This window comes from Diabrotica virgifera, chromosome 5, assembly GCF_917563875.1.
Source record: "Diabrotica virgifera virgifera chromosome 5, PGI_DIABVI_V3a".
Lineage (NCBI taxonomy): Eukaryota > Metazoa > Arthropoda > Insecta > Coleoptera > Chrysomelidae > Diabrotica > Diabrotica virgifera.
The window spans coordinates 13217079-13233104 of NC_065447.1; the positions used below are offsets into that span (position 1 = coordinate 13217079).

Sequence of the window (16026 nt, forward strand, 5' to 3'; positions counted from 1 at the left end):
CCACCTTAACATCCCAGATGGTGTGACTTTGATTCATAACATCCAAGATAAGAATACCCTTCGTTTAGACCTATATGAGGATTTAGAGATTGTCAGGGACACAAGGACAAGTCCAAACTGTGTTAACCGTCAACTTTCTCTTAACCGTGATTTCACCCCCATTCATAGACAATTATTTCCATAATTCTATATTTTTATTCACCTTCACATTGGCCTTCTTTCCTATACATACCACGACAAACCCAAAATAAACAAAAAACCCAAACATTATACCTAATCAAATATTCTTTTAGTACTTCCAGTTTCTTTCACTCTGTGCTCCTGTCAAGACTCTATCTCTTCCATCTCATTCTTTAATTATTTTCACTTAACAAAATCATTTTCTCATTATATCAAAATCACACCATGGAACCCTTGATCTTTTCGGATATGACATTCTAATATAGACAATAACCAAAAATTTTGTTGAATTTCCAACATTTTAATTGATTCACTCTATTTTTCATTTAGATTAAAATTAAAAAATAAATCTCAGCTATCAACATTTAATAAATTTACTTAATATCAACTTTGGTCAATACAATATTCAATCTAGAATTTCAATAGTTTAATATGTGACATATTCTTTTTACATTTAGAGCTTACAATCAAAATTAATTTTCTTCTTTGATCAAAACATGTACATTTCTTTCAGCGCAGTTTTCCTAATTTAATATCAGTCTTTATCCATTTAACAATTCACACAATTTAATTTCAAAACAGTAATTATATTTCATTTATTTGTCCACTGAACATAGGCAACTTACCTTATCACCTTTTTAATAATTTTTCTAAATTTAGATTTTCAATAGTTCTATATGGGACAAACTCTTTACATTCAGTCATAACAAAATATTTTTAGAGAAGATTTCTTGATTAAGATATGTACATACATTTTTTCAATTCCACTTCCCTTTTTTTTTTTTTTTTTTTTTTTTTAATATCATTTCCTTTAATACCTCCAATAATTCACATTACAGATCTATAGATTGGTATTTTCTCATTATATTCGTTGGTTCCCTGAAACATATGCAACCGACCATTCACTATTGGCATTACTTCCAATTCTACAGCTGCTACTCTATTAAAATATCATATTTTGATAAAAAAATTTTAAAAATTTTCTATATAATTTTCAATAATATTCATTCATTATAACTTTGCTCAAATTAATATAATTATTATCAGTCCTATACAGTAGACAAACAGTCTATGACGTCACAGCATATGAGTAGAATTTTGCTTTTGTTTACGGTGCACTAATGAATATATCATTATAGCTTATTAACCTTTATTTACAATTTAGAATTCATATCAAACAAATTTAATAGTTGCATATTCACAATTGAATAATTAAGTTAAATATTAATGCACATTGTCAAAAATTTTTCGGTTGACATTTGAGAAATCCACCTATCTTCTTTGACATCTTGTCATGAATTTTCAGGCACCAATCTGTCTAATCAGTTGGTTGTTAACCTCTCACCTGATCACAACCTTGTGCTAATTCCGAGCAAGGATGACATACATCCACATGTGATACATTTTTAATCTTAAGACATCGACTTATTGTCGATTACTATACAGCTCATAATGTAGCAATAATGTTATTTTGAGGTTTTACACCTATTCAAGTGGCTAGTTTCAATTACTTGTACACTGGACGTAAGTAACCACATTTTCTTTTTTAACTGTCAAAATTTCACCCTTTTGCATTTCAATCTAAGTGGTTCACTTATTTCCAGGTTTACACTGAGGATGGTCAGTTTGACCGAAAACGTTTTGTACAACCACTCCCTTGTGGATGAATTTTAAAATTTTTTAATAAATTTATAATATACCTATATACAACAGAAGTGTTTACTTCATTCTACGTTGTCTTAACAAAGGTATACAGCCAACTACAGGGTTTACCCTTTTAATGTTTTATTTAATGACGATATGGTCAACTTGGCTCTTAAGTACTTGCGGCTAGCTACAAAGAGGAACAACACTAAATTGGATATATGGTTCATATCTCAATGCCTTAATCACAAAGTCATTCCAAATTTTTGCAGAGTAAAAACATCAAAAAATGTACCTCCAAACATCAGGAGCTCACTACAAGTTAAATTAATGAAGAAGGAGATATGTAACCACTATGGAAAATTAAACTACCTCAACTGTCAACTTAAGGTAATGTATGATTCTTTGCTCGAAATAATAGGTTTTATCAATATTAATAACTTTATGTCAGATGTTCAGGATAAGGTGGAGATTTCTAATTCAATTAAATTTAATAGAGTTAATAACAAATTAATTAAACTTATTCAAGCCAAAACTTTGCTCGATCAAGCTTCAGATGTCAGAGATGTCAGAAAGTTTTCAGATTTCAAATTCCATCCCCGTATAAAGAACCTCACCAACATTAATTTTTCCAAAGACGAAATACAATTGCTCAACTACGGTCTTAAACACTCAGTCCCCAAAGATTTTTCAATCAAAGACATAGAGAACCTTTCTATCGAGACAGACATAGTTATCGAAAATCTCTCCGTAACCCTTTCAGACAGAACATCTATCAGAAACTCTTGTTACCGCTTTCTCAACAAATTCAAAACTAAAATTGATTCTTCCAATAACTCTTCTTTCTCACATAGTCTTTCTTCCAAAAAAGCCAACTCTTTTCTTAAGTCATTAAAATCAATTAAACAAAAAATTACAAACCATCAATTAATTTTCAGTAAAGCAGACAAAGGTAACTGTCTTGTCATCCTTGAACGTGACTTATATAACAACAAAGTCACATCTTTCTTAGAGAGCAACCATTTTACTTCTATAACAGTAGATCCTACAAAAAGATTTATCACTAAACTTAAAGACAACATCAAACAATTTTCTGATTTTTTCACTGAATTTGATGCTCCATACAGCAAAATTCCTAGCAACCCTTTAGTTCCAAGGTTGTATGGTTTGCCAAAAATACACAAAGTTGACATGCCTATACGCCCCGTTGTTAGCTTCATTAATACTCCAGTTTCTATCTTATCTAAATTTCTATTAAAAACAATAAAAAACTTAATTAACTTCACTCCTCAATTTTCAGTTTCTAACACTTACCAATTGGTTGAAAAACTTCAACTCATCAATCTGAATCCAAACATTACTATGCTTTCTTTTGATGTTAGCAACCTATTTACTTCAGTACCCAAAAATGAAACAATTAGTCTGGTAAAAACTCTCCTAATCAATAAGGTTATTCAACCCCATATCATTTCTTCGATAATAGATATTCTACAAATTTGTCTATCACAAGATTTCTTTATTTTTAACAATAATTTCTATAAACAACCAGATGGTTTAGCAATGGGTAGTTGCTTATCCCCCTTTCTAGCTGATGTTTTTATGGATCATTTAGAATCCAATTATATCATGAAAAATCCTGAAGTTCTACATTGGTTCCGTTACGTAGATGATTGTCTCGTTTTTGTGGATGGTCAGCAAGACTCAGCTAATCACCTTTTATTCAAAATCAATCAAATCCATCCCAATATCAAATTTACTATGGAACTAGAATCATCTAATGCCATTAATTTTTTAGACCTTTCCATTACCAGACTCAACAACCAGTTCAACTTTGGTATTTACCGCAAGCCTACTCAAACTGATCATGTTATCCATTCTTCATCCAACCACCCACTGTCTCATAAATATTCTGCTTTTAGGAGTTTCATCCATAGACTACATACACTACCTCTATCTACAGCTGAATTTAACAAGGAACTTAATATAATCAAACAAATAGCAGTCAACAATGATTACAACCCTAATATAATCGACAAGCTCATCCGGAAAAGAGAATCCAATCGTCTTCAGCAACTAGCTTACAATTCAAACCCAGTCATCACACCAATCTATAGGTCCCTACCTTTTCATAATACTGTCATATCTGAGAAGATCAAACACATTCTCTGTTCTTCGGACAATGTCCACATATCATTTAAAGTCAATAACACTCTCAACAAAACATTATCTAACACTAAAGATCCAATCAACTTTATGAATCGTAGTGGTGTTTACAGATTATCTTGTTCCGATTGTGATGCCTCTTATGTAGGAAGAACCTATAGATCACTGTCTACTAGAGCAGCAGAGCACACTAAACGTGACAATACATCAGCTTTCTCTCACCATCTCAAAGTCAACAAACACCACCTTAACATCCCAGATGGTGTGACTTTGATTCATAACATCCAAGATAAGAATACCCTTCGTTTAGACCTATATGAGGATTTAGAGATTGTCAGGGACACAAGGACAAGTCCAAACTGTGTTAACCGTCAACTTTCTCTTAACCGTGATTTCACCCCCATTCATAGACAATTATTTCCATAATTCTATATTTTTATTCACCTTCACATTGGCCTTCTTTCCTATACATACCACGACAAACCCAAAATAAACAAAAAACCCAAACATTATACCTAATCAAATATTCTTTTAGTACTTCCAGTTTCTTTCACTCTGTGCTCCTGTCAAGACTCTATCTCTTCCATCTCATTCTTTAATTATTTTCACTTAACAAAATCATTTTCTCATTATATCAAAATCACACCATGGAACCCTTGATCTTTTCGGATATGACATTCTAATATAGACAATAACCAAAAATTTTGTTGAATTTCCAACATTTTAATTGATTCACTCTATTTTTCATTTAGATTAAAATTAAAAAATAAATCTCAGCTATCAACATTTAATAAATTTACTTAATATCAACTTTGGTCAATACAATATTCAATCTAGAATTTCAATAGTTTAATATGTGACATATTCTTTTTACATTTAGAGCTTACAATCAAAATTAATTTTCTTCTTTGATCAAAACATGTACATTTCTTTCAGCGCAGTTTTCCTAATTTAATATCAGTCTTTATCCATTTAACAATTCACACAATTTAATTTCAAAACAGTAATTATATTTCATTTATTTGTCCACTGAACATAGGCAACTTACCTTATCACCTTTTTAATAATTTTTCTAAATTTAGATTTTCAATAGTTCTATATGGGACAAACTCTTTACATTCAGTCATAACAAAATATTTTTAGAGAAGATTTCTTGATTAAGATATGTACATACATTTTTTCAATTCCACTTCCCTTTTTTTTTTTTTTTAATATCATTTCCTTTAATACCTCCAATAATTCACATTACAGATCTATAGATTGGTATTTTCTCATTATATTCGTTGGTTCCCTGAAACATATGCAACCGACCATTCACTATTGGCATTACTTCCAATTCTACAGCTGCTACTCTATTAAAATATCATATTTTGATAAAAAAATTTTAAAAATTTTCTATATAATTTTCAATAATATTCATTCATTATAACTTTGCTCAAATTAATATAATTATTATCAGTCCTATACAGTAGACAAACAGTCTATGACGTCACAGCATATGAGTAGAATTTTGCTTTTGTTTACGGTGCACTAATGAATATATCATTATAGCTTATTAACCTTTATTTACAATTTAGAATTCATATCAAACAAATTTAATAGTTGCATATTCACAATTGAATAATTAAGTTAAATATTAATGCACATTGTCAAAAATTTTTCGGTTGACATTTGAGAAATCCACCTATCTTCTTTGACATCTTGTCATGAATTTTCAGGCACCAATCTGTCTAATCAGTTGGTTGTTAACCTCTCACCTGATCACAACCTTGTGCTAATTCCGAGCAAGGATGACATACATCCACATGTGATACATTTTTAATCTTAAGACATCGACTTATTGTCGATTACTATACAGCTCATAATGTAGCAATAATGTTATTTTGAGGTTTTACACCTATTCAAGTGGCTAGTTTCAATTACTTGTACACTGGACGTAAGTAACCACATTTTCTTTTTTAACTGTCAAAATTTCACCCTTTTGCATTTCAATCTAAGTGGTTCACTTATTTCCAGGTTTACACTGAGGATGGTCAGTTTGACCGAAAACGTTTTGTACAACCACTCCCTTGTGGATGAATTTTAAAATTTTTTAATAAATTTATAATATACCTATATACAACAGAAGTGTTTACTTCATTCTACGTTGTCTTAACAAAGGTATACAGCCAACTACAGGGTTTACCCTTTTAATGTTTTATTTAATGACGATATGGTCAACTTGGCTCTTAAGTACTTGCGGCTAGCTACAAAGAGGAACAACACTAAATTGGATATATGGTTCATATCTCAATGCCTTAATCACAAAGTCATTCCAAATTTTTGCAGAGTAAAAACATCAAAAAATGTACCTCCAAACATCAGGAGCTCACTACAAGTTAAATTAATGAAGAAGGAGATATGTAACCACTATGGAAAATTAAACTACCTCAACTGTCAACTTAAGGTAATGTATGATTCTTTGCTCGAAATAATAGGTTTTATCAATATTAATAACTTTATGTCAGATGTTCAGGATAAGGTGGAGATTTCTAATTCAATTAAATTTAATAGAGTTAATAACAAATTAATTAAACTTATTCAAGCCAAAACTTTGCTCGATCAAGCTTCAGATGTCAGAGATGTCAGAAAGTTTTCAGATTTCAAATTCCATCCCCGTATAAAGAACCTCACCAACATTAATTTTTCCAAAGACGAAATACAATTGCTCAACTACGGTCTTAAACACTCAGTCCCCAAAGATTTTTCAATCAAAGACATAGAGAACCTTTCTATCGAGACAGACATAGTTATCGAAAATCTCTCCGTAACCCTTTCAGACAGAACATCTATCAGAAACTCTTGTTACCGCTTTCTCAACAAATTCAAAACTAAAATTGATTCTTCCAATAACTCTTCTTTCTCACATAGTCTTTCTTCCAAAAAAGCCAACTCTTTTCTTAAGTCATTAAAATCAATTAAACAAAAAATTACAAACCATCAATTAATTTTCAGTAAAGCAGACAAAGGTAACTGTCTTGTCATCCTTGAACGTGACTTATATAACAACAAAGTCACATCTTTCTTAGAGAGCAACCATTTTACTTCTATAACAGTAGATCCTACAAAAAGATTTATCACTAAACTTAAAGACAACATCAAACAATTTTCTGATTTTTTCACTGAATTTGATGCTCCATACAGCAAAATTCCTAGCAACCCTTTAGTTCCAAGGTTGTATGGTTTGCCAAAAATACACAAAGTTGACATGCCTATACGCCCCGTTGTTAGCTTCATTAATACTCCAGTTTCTATCTTATCTAAATTTCTATTAAAAACAATAAAAAACTTAATTAACTTCACTCCTCAATTTTCAGTTTCTAACACTTACCAATTGGTTGAAAAACTTCAACTCATCAATCTGAATCCAAACATTACTATGCTTTCTTTTGATGTTAGCAACCTATTTACTTCAGTACCCAAAAATGAAACAATTAGTCTGGTAAAAACTCTCCTAATCAATAAGGTTATTCAACCCCATATCATTTCTTCGATAATAGATATTCTACAAATTTGTCTATCACAAGATTTCTTTATTTTTAACAATAATTTCTATAAACAACCAGATGGTTTAGCAATGGGTAGTTGCTTATCCCCCTTTCTAGCTGATGTTTTTATGGATCATTTAGAATCCAATTATATCATGAAAAATCCTGAAGTTCTACATTGGTTCCGTTACGTAGATGATTGTCTCGTTTTTGTGGATGGTCAGCAAGACTCAGCTAATCACCTTTTATTCAAAATCAATCAAATCCATCCCAATATCAAATTTACTATGGAACTAGAATCATCTAATGCCATTAATTTTTTAGACCTTTCCATTACCAGACTCAACAACCAGTTCAACTTTGGTATTTACCGCAAGCCTACTCAAACTGATCATGTTATCCATTCTTCATCCAACCACCCACTGTCTCATAAATATTCTGCTTTTAGGAGTTTCATCCATAGACTACATACACTACCTCTATCTACAGCTGAATTTAACAAGGAACTTAATATAATCAAACAAATAGCAGTCAACAATGATTACAACCCTAATATAATCGACAAGCTCATCCGGAAAAGAGAATCCAATCGTCTTCAGCAACTAGCTTACAATTCAAACCCAGTCATCACACCAATCTATAGGTCCCTACCTTTTCATAATACTGTCATATCTGAGAAGATCAAACACATTCTCTGTTCTTCGGACAATGTCCACATATCATTTAAAGTCAATAACACTCTCAACAAAACATTATCTAACACTAAAGATCCAATCAACTTTATGAATCGTAGTGGTGTTTACAGATTATCTTGTTCCGATTGTGATGCCTCTTATGTAGGAAGAACCTATAGATCACTGTCTACTAGAGCAGCAGAGCACACTAAACGTGACAATACATCAGCTTTCTCTCACCATCTCAAAGTCAACAAACACCACCTTAACATCCCAGATGGTGTGACTTTGATTCATAACATCCAAGATAAGAATACCCTTCGTTTAGACCTATATGAGGATTTAGAGATTGTCAGGGACACAAGGACAAGTCCAAACTGTGTTAACCGTCAACTTTCTCTTAACCGTGATTTCACCCCCATTCATAGACAATTATTTCCATAATTCTATATTTTTATTCACCTTCACATTGGCCTTCTTTCCTATACATACCACGACAAACCCAAAATAAACAAAAAACCCAAACATTATACCTAATCAAATATTCTTTTAGTACTTCCAGTTTCTTTCACTCTGTGCTCCTGTCAAGACTCTATCTCTTCCATCTCATTCTTTAATTATTTTCACTTAACAAAATCATTTTCTCATTATATCAAAATCACACCATGGAACCCTTGATCTTTTCGGATATGACATTCTAATATAGACAATAACCAAAAATTTTGTTGAATTTCCAACATTTTAATTGATTCACTCTATTTTTCATTTAGATTAAAATTAAAAAATAAATCTCAGCTATCAACATTTAATAAATTTACTTAATATCAACTTTGGTCAATACAATATTCAATCTAGAATTTCAATAGTTTAATATGTGACATATTCTTTTTACATTTAGAGCTTACAATCAAAATTAATTTTCTTCTTTGATCAAAACATGTACATTTCTTTCAGCGCAGTTTTCCTAATTTAATATCAGTCTTTATCCATTTAACAATTCACACAATTTAATTTCAAAACAGTAATTATATTTCATTTATTTGTCCACTGAACATAGGCAACTTACCTTATCACCTTTTTAATAATTTTTCTAAATTTAGATTTTCAATAGTTCTATATGGGACAAACTCTTTACATTCAGTCATAACAAAATATTTTTAGAGAAGATTTCTTGATTAAGATATGTACATACATTTTTTCAATTCCACTTCCCTTTTTTTTTTTTTTTTAATATCATTTCCTTTAATACCTCCAATAATTCACATTACAGATCTATAGATTGGTATTTTCTCATTATATTCGTTGGTTCCCTGAAACATATGCAACCGACCATTCACTATTGGCATTACTTCCAATTCTACAGCTGCTACTCTATTAAAATATCATATTTTGATAAAAAAATTTTAAAAATTTTCTATATAATTTTCAATAATATTCATTCATTATAACTTTGCTCAAATTAATATAATTATTATCAGTCCTATACAGTAGACAAACAGTCTATGACGTCACAGCATATGAGTAGAATTTTGCTTTTGTTTACGGTGCACTAATGAATATATCATTATAGCTTATTAACCTTTATTTACAATTTAGAATTCATATCAAACAAATTTAATAGTTGCATATTCACAATTGAATAATTAAGTTAAATATTAATGCACATTGTCAAAAATTTTTCGGTTGACATTTGAGAAATCCACCTATCTTCTTTGACATCTTGTCATGAATTTTCAGGCACCAATCTGTCTAATCAGTTGGTTGTTAACCTCTCACCTGATCACAACCTTGTGCTAATTCCGAGCAAGGATGACATACATCCACATGTGATACATTTTTAATCTTAAGACATCGACTTATTGTCGATTACTATACAGCTCATAATGTAGCAATAATGTTATTTTGAGGTTTTACACCTATTCAAGTGGCTAGTTTCAATTACTTGTACACTGGACGTAAGTAACCACATTTTCTTTTTTAACTGTCAAAATTTCACCCTTTTGCATTTCAATCTAAGTGGTTCACTTATTTCCAGGTTTACACTGAGGATGGTCAGTTTGACCGAAAACGTTTTGTACAACCACTCCCTTGTGGATGAATTTTAAAATTTTTTAATAAATTTATAATATACCTATATACAACAGAAGTGTTTACTTCATTCTACGTTGTCTTAACAAAGGTATACAGCCAACTACAGGGTTTACCCTTTTAATGTTTTACATACAATATAGTTTCTGTCCTTGTGGGATCGATACTCACCGGAGGGACCGCAGACGTTCGGATACAATTAGCGTCTCTTTGCAAAGACAATGACGTCGACTTTGCAAAGTAACAAGACACTTACTCAACACACACACTACACATTACTCCCCTGACTTAGTGATAAGTTATACAATTACGTGGCTAAAGGTTCTAGTTCTAAACCAAGGCCAAAATCAGAGAAAAAAAAGAATACATACTTACTTGACTGTGAGCCAATCTTGCGCCTCATAGCGCGCCATTAAAATATCGACATTTTAGCCAAAAATAAACTTACGAACATTTTCGTAAGCTCAAATTGTTCCCTTTGAGTTGTTTTATCATTATTGTTAATTACAGTATAAATGTTTATAGCTCAAGTTTGCTTGAAACCTTTATAAACAAATTAATGTACATTTTTTTAAAGAAAATTGATGATCAAATAATTTAACAAACTTTGTTTAGAAGCCTCTTAATTAAGCTTTAAAAGGACATCTTATAAGGCTCAATTTCATGCGTAGAAGCCGAGTTATGATCGATAAAGCTTCGAAAAATACTTATTTTGCAATTTTCAGTTTGCATTGTGCACTAATTTTACAATATCTTGAGTTCTAATTGTCGGAATTAAGTTTAGTAAACGGTTGTTTCCTCGTTTTTTATTAGGGAACAAATTTTAATTGAAACATTTTTTTTATCTCTTTTAGTTTATGAGCCAGAGCCTTATAAACAATTTATAAGCAATTAAATTGTTTATAACAATTTTTTGACCACTCGGATCGAAATCCCCCTCGAAATTCTTAATCAGCAGCCCAAAATCCATAAGAAACCGTTGAGTTTGTCCATCAGAATTGAAAATGACACGGTGACCTCTATTTGGCGCCTAGACTACAAAGTTCGAGCCAGATTTTATTGAATAAATAATTGTCGTCGACGAAATGTAGAAGATTCATGTAAGAAATGCGATTTATGTAACGTTAGAAAAGTTTCTAGAATAAGAAGTTGTAAAATAGCACCAGCTATACGCGAAATAATTAGCTAAATCAAAAGCGAAAGGCATAATAGAACTAACTGTTTGTCAATATCTTCAATGTTCGTCGCTGATAATAAAAAATTTGGGATATGTTAGTAACTCTATTGCTGCTAGCTAGTGTTGCCCAAAATCGGTCTTGGTCTTGCAGTCTTGGTCTTGTTCTTGCGTTTTTGCAAGACCAAGACCAAGATCAAGACCGCCTAATTTTAGCAAGACCAAGACCAAGACTTATCGTGCAAGACTTGAGCAAGAACAAGACTAGCCTGCGAGACTCTTGCGTCTTGCAGTTAGAACTGAGGGTCGTTTTAGGGAGTATATCGAGAGTCGTTCGGCTATATTTTTAGATACTCTATGAGAAACAAAAAAAATTGTAAAAAAAAATTTTGAAAATTGGATTTATGCGCACTAGGAACAATACCATAAACCTACATACATAGCGAATCAAGATATTCATTAAAAAACTCTTGACACGTTTGACATGTACTCAGAGGTCATTATTATAATGTGAATATAAAATATTTTGTTTATTCTTTCCCAGCAGCCGAATTCTTCGCTCTGAAATTAATTGTCCAGGTTTTGAGAATAGTCGTCTTCTAATCATAACATAACATTCCTGCGTTGCGACACCTAAAGTAATATCGAATATCGTATACAAACTTTAAAAATGTGTCACCTTTGTTAATAGAAAACAGACTTAATAAGTATATAAGTACATAATAAATTTTTTCATTGTTAGGTTTCTAGGAATCTAAACACCAGAAATCTTATCGGTATACATATTATAGTAAGACTATTATGCATTGTTTATGTTGACTGTGCTATGAGGTCTCTCGGCTACACAAAATTTGTCGAAACAGCGCGGATATTATTTAAAAGTATCATTAGATAATGATACGAGACAAAAGTGTAGATAATGCCGGATATCGTGTAAACAAAATACCGAAATATTATTTTAACGATATACACTAAACGAAATTAAAGCACCACCTTAAAAACGGGTGATTTTTAATGTCTCAAATTTCCTAAACCTGTTGTCCGATTTAAGTGATATTTTTTAATTTGTTGTCGTATTCTTTATAAATATTGCTGTAATAATATTGTTGCTAGACAGGTCAATTATTGTCATTGTATACCGGGTGTACCAATCAAACTGTGTTTTTTCTCACTCTGTGGAATATTCTAGCATTATGCTATCTTATTACTCAAGCACACAATAGCATACTGAAATTAAAACCCAGCTATGGCCTCATATTTGCTTAGAATTATGTTTTTTTATTCATTCACTTACATTGGATAATAAAAAAGTTAGCTACTTTTTTAAACAGCCATGTTTTTCATCAATACATGATGTTTTTAAATAAGTATGGCAAACTTTAATGGGTAACTCTGCACGAAAAAGTAATGACAGTTTTTCATAAACGTTTACTTTATAAATGCTTCGTTTCCCAAATAGGGGGTGTTGAAATTTTTCTTACAAACTGACGATTTATACCGGTTGAGATATGCAAATGAGATTTTGTGGGTTTTGAGAGGTAGTTTTAACTTTAGTTAGTTAGAACATAGGCAGGTATCACTTAGATCGTGGGTTCAAACCCCACCCGGTGTCAGTTGTTTAGGTATTTATTAGTTTGGCTAGTCTTTACTATGGCTATGATATTCAAGCTTCAATTGTACCTCTATGTTACGTTGTTCTAAGATATGCAATAGGCTAATGTGCAACTGCGAGACTTGCAAGACTCTTGCTGCAAGACCAAGACCAAGACTAAGACCGGCAGCGCAATACCAAGACCAAGACCAAGACCAGGTGTACTGGCGCAAGACCAAGACCAAGACTGTCTAAGTCTCGTCTTGGTCTTGCATCCATGTCTTGCAACACTACTGCTAGCCTATAGAAGTTTACCGAAAAAAAGTTACGACGAATGGAGATTGATTAATAGGGCTTTTCATTCACAGTCATTTGATTCGAGCTTCTGTCATATTTCGTATAATCCGTGTATATTAATATTATACACAGATTATACAACATATGACAGAAGCTCGAAACAAATGACAATCGATGAAAAGGCCCTATTGAGACAAAGCTGTAGTTTATCGAATCTTAAAAGAGTTACAAACGAACAAATGGAAGCTAATAGAAAATAAAGAGAAAACAGGTAATGAGATTTAAACTCATTTTCTATTTGAGAATTTGAATATTCAGCCAAATTTAACACTGGGCGACTGGGCTATTATTATTTTTAATCGTTGGTGTCTAATGTATGCAACAAACAATACACCATTAAAATTATTCGCAATTATGAGAATTGTAGGCCAAATGATACATTTAAAATAGGAATAGTAGTTATAAGTAGTATACCTACGTGTTAATAAAGGTTAATACACTATTTTTGTAGAATTTTTTGCATCTCATCTTAACATTTTTATGTAACTTACACCACATTCACATAGCAAATTCCCAACATAAACAAACGCACGTGTTAACGATTCGTCCACTCATTCGTCAAGAAGCTATTAAATATAATTTATCGCCCTAAACGAGGCGGTTTCTCATTTTACAGGCCCTAACTTGTCAGTCTGCATCTGCAAATTCAAATTGTATTTTTTAGCGTGTTGGTTTTTAAGATAATATTATTTTGTGTTATGTTATTGTACTTTACAGTACATAGTTATTGTTGAGTTATTACATAATTAAGACTGGTCGTGTTTTATAGTTTTTTATGTTTTCTAATCGTGACATGAAATTTGGCATACATATACCTAGCTAATATGTCAAAGAAAAAAGTAATACTGTGCCGATGTGTGCTTTGGTCCTGGCAAAAAAATACACGTTCAAAATAAGCCCGGAAATGGATGGATGGTTTTTAGACGGTTTTTTGCAAATATTTCAAAAAGTAAATATTTTATCGAAGAAAAAAACATTCTTAGCAAAAACATAACTTATAAATAACATAACCTTATAATATTGAAATACTTTATTGAACAATACTTTATTGAAAATGTTCACATTGTTATGTATATCTCAGTTAATAAATATTTTATTTTACCACATTTTTCTTAAGGACATAGGCCCAAAATTTCGCCTGTCAAAATGTTCAATGTGTTTTAAATGTATTCATTTTTTTCGAGTCCTGTGAAAACTAATAAAGATTTTTGAAAAATTTAAAGGCAGAATGAAAGATTACATTATTATTGAGGGCCGAAAGTCCCTGAAAACTTCTATAATGTTTATTTTAATAAGTTACAGGGGTGAAAATAAAAGAGAACATTTAGGGTGATTTTCAATTGCAAATATTTCACTAAAAAGAAACTTTTTATTCATTCTAAGGGACTCTTGACCCTCGGTAATAAGGTAATATTTTATTCTGCGTGTAAATTTTTCAAAAATACTTATTAGTTTTCTCAGGAATCGAAAAAAATTAATACAATTTAAAACACATTAAAAATTTTGACAGCCGATATTTTGCGCCTTTCCCCTTAAAAAGAACAAAATCTTGTTTACAATTAAATTTCAAGCAATTCTTACGGTATTAGTTTCAAAAGTAAATATTTTTAAAAAAACATATGATACACTTCAGTACGGCCCTGTTTAGCTTCCACGTGCGTTTGTTTACAGTTGGGAATTTGTAAAGTGAATGGACGTAAACGTTTTAAGATCTCATTTATAAGCATACAAATGCAAAAAAGTGTAGCAAAAGAAAGTTTTGCAAAAGAAGTTGCTGGATGCATTCAGTAGCTGGGCGTTCATGAAGTGCTCTCTCACTGAACCTCTTCTACTCTTCTCCCTTCTATCCTACCCATTAAAATCAGCTTTAATATTTAATATTTATCACTTTTTGTCATATTTCAAATAGGAAACTTTTCGTTGTTGTATAGAGTTTGTAACATTTCACATTCGGTATAAGCTCTTCCTAACAATTCCTCGTTCATCACGTGATCAACCTATGATTCCATCCCACCTATGGCTATATCTACAGCCCATTTCGAGCACTGACCTCTCACAGCCAACACCTCCCATTATCCATTACGGTCTGTAACCATTCTCCTCCATGATCGACTGCCAAAGAGTATTATCTACTACTGCTCACGAAAATACTCTCCAAACTTCCCAAGCAAAAACTCCCATTCCTACTAGCTAAGCTTCTCAAATTAGTAGCAAACGAACTTCCTGATGAGTACTTTTAATATCCTAGATTCTAGAAGATAGGTACATCTTTATCATATCTCAAATATCTAAGAAAACAGCAATTCCAAAAATGCTGGCGCAAGAGCTGATTCCAAAACTTATAGATCTGGTAATATCACAGAGACTCTTTTCTAAGCATTAAGTATGCAGATCAATACCTTCCTATGTTTTGTTCCTGTTCCTCCTAGCACACTTAAGCCACTCCCCGAAATAAAAGTCTCCTCAAACCCCCACTCTCCACTTCTCAAAAAAGGGAGCAGCCGTATGAAGGGACGAAAGCTCATAGTGAGTCATAGCTTGATCTTCTTCTTCTTTTAATTCCATGACCGTTATCGTTACTTTATTGACAGCAGCTCTCAATAATGATATAGTCGATATTCTGTATCA

General features: G+C 31.7%; 3 protein-coding genes across 4 annotated transcripts in view; 2 read left to right on the forward strand and 1 right to left on the reverse strand.

Annotated features, from left to right (window-relative positions):
* LOC114330686 (muscle-specific protein 300 kDa) overlaps positions 1 to 16026 on the reverse strand; it is a 603413-nt gene that overhangs the window by 483059 nt on the left and 104328 nt on the right. The window lies entirely within an intron of this gene.
* On the forward strand, positions 969 to 5666 carry LOC126885639 (uncharacterized). The gene is made up of 2 exons (XM_050652285.1): positions 969 to 1704; positions 1785 to 5666. The coding sequence occupies exon 2, from the start codon at positions 1981 to 1983 to the stop codon at positions 4411 to 4413; it is 2433 nt and encodes an 810-aa protein (XP_050508242.1). The 5' UTR covers positions 969 to 1704; positions 1785 to 1980; the 3' UTR covers positions 4414 to 5666.
* LOC126885638 (uncharacterized) lies at positions 2080 to 11124 on the forward strand. Of its 2 annotated transcripts, none has more exons than XM_050652284.1 (2): positions 2080 to 2214; positions 6316 to 11124. In XM_050652284.1, the coding sequence occupies exon 2, from the start codon at positions 6374 to 6376 to the stop codon at positions 8630 to 8632; it is 2259 nt and encodes a 752-aa protein (XP_050508241.1). In that variant the 5' UTR covers positions 2080 to 2214; positions 6316 to 6373; the 3' UTR covers positions 8633 to 11124. The 2 variants fall into 2 exon arrangements, with proteins under 2 accessions (XP_050508241.1, XP_050508240.1); XM_050652283.1 differs by lacking the exon at positions 2080 to 2214 and adding an exon at positions 5739 to 5923 and having other exon boundaries at positions 6004 to 9224.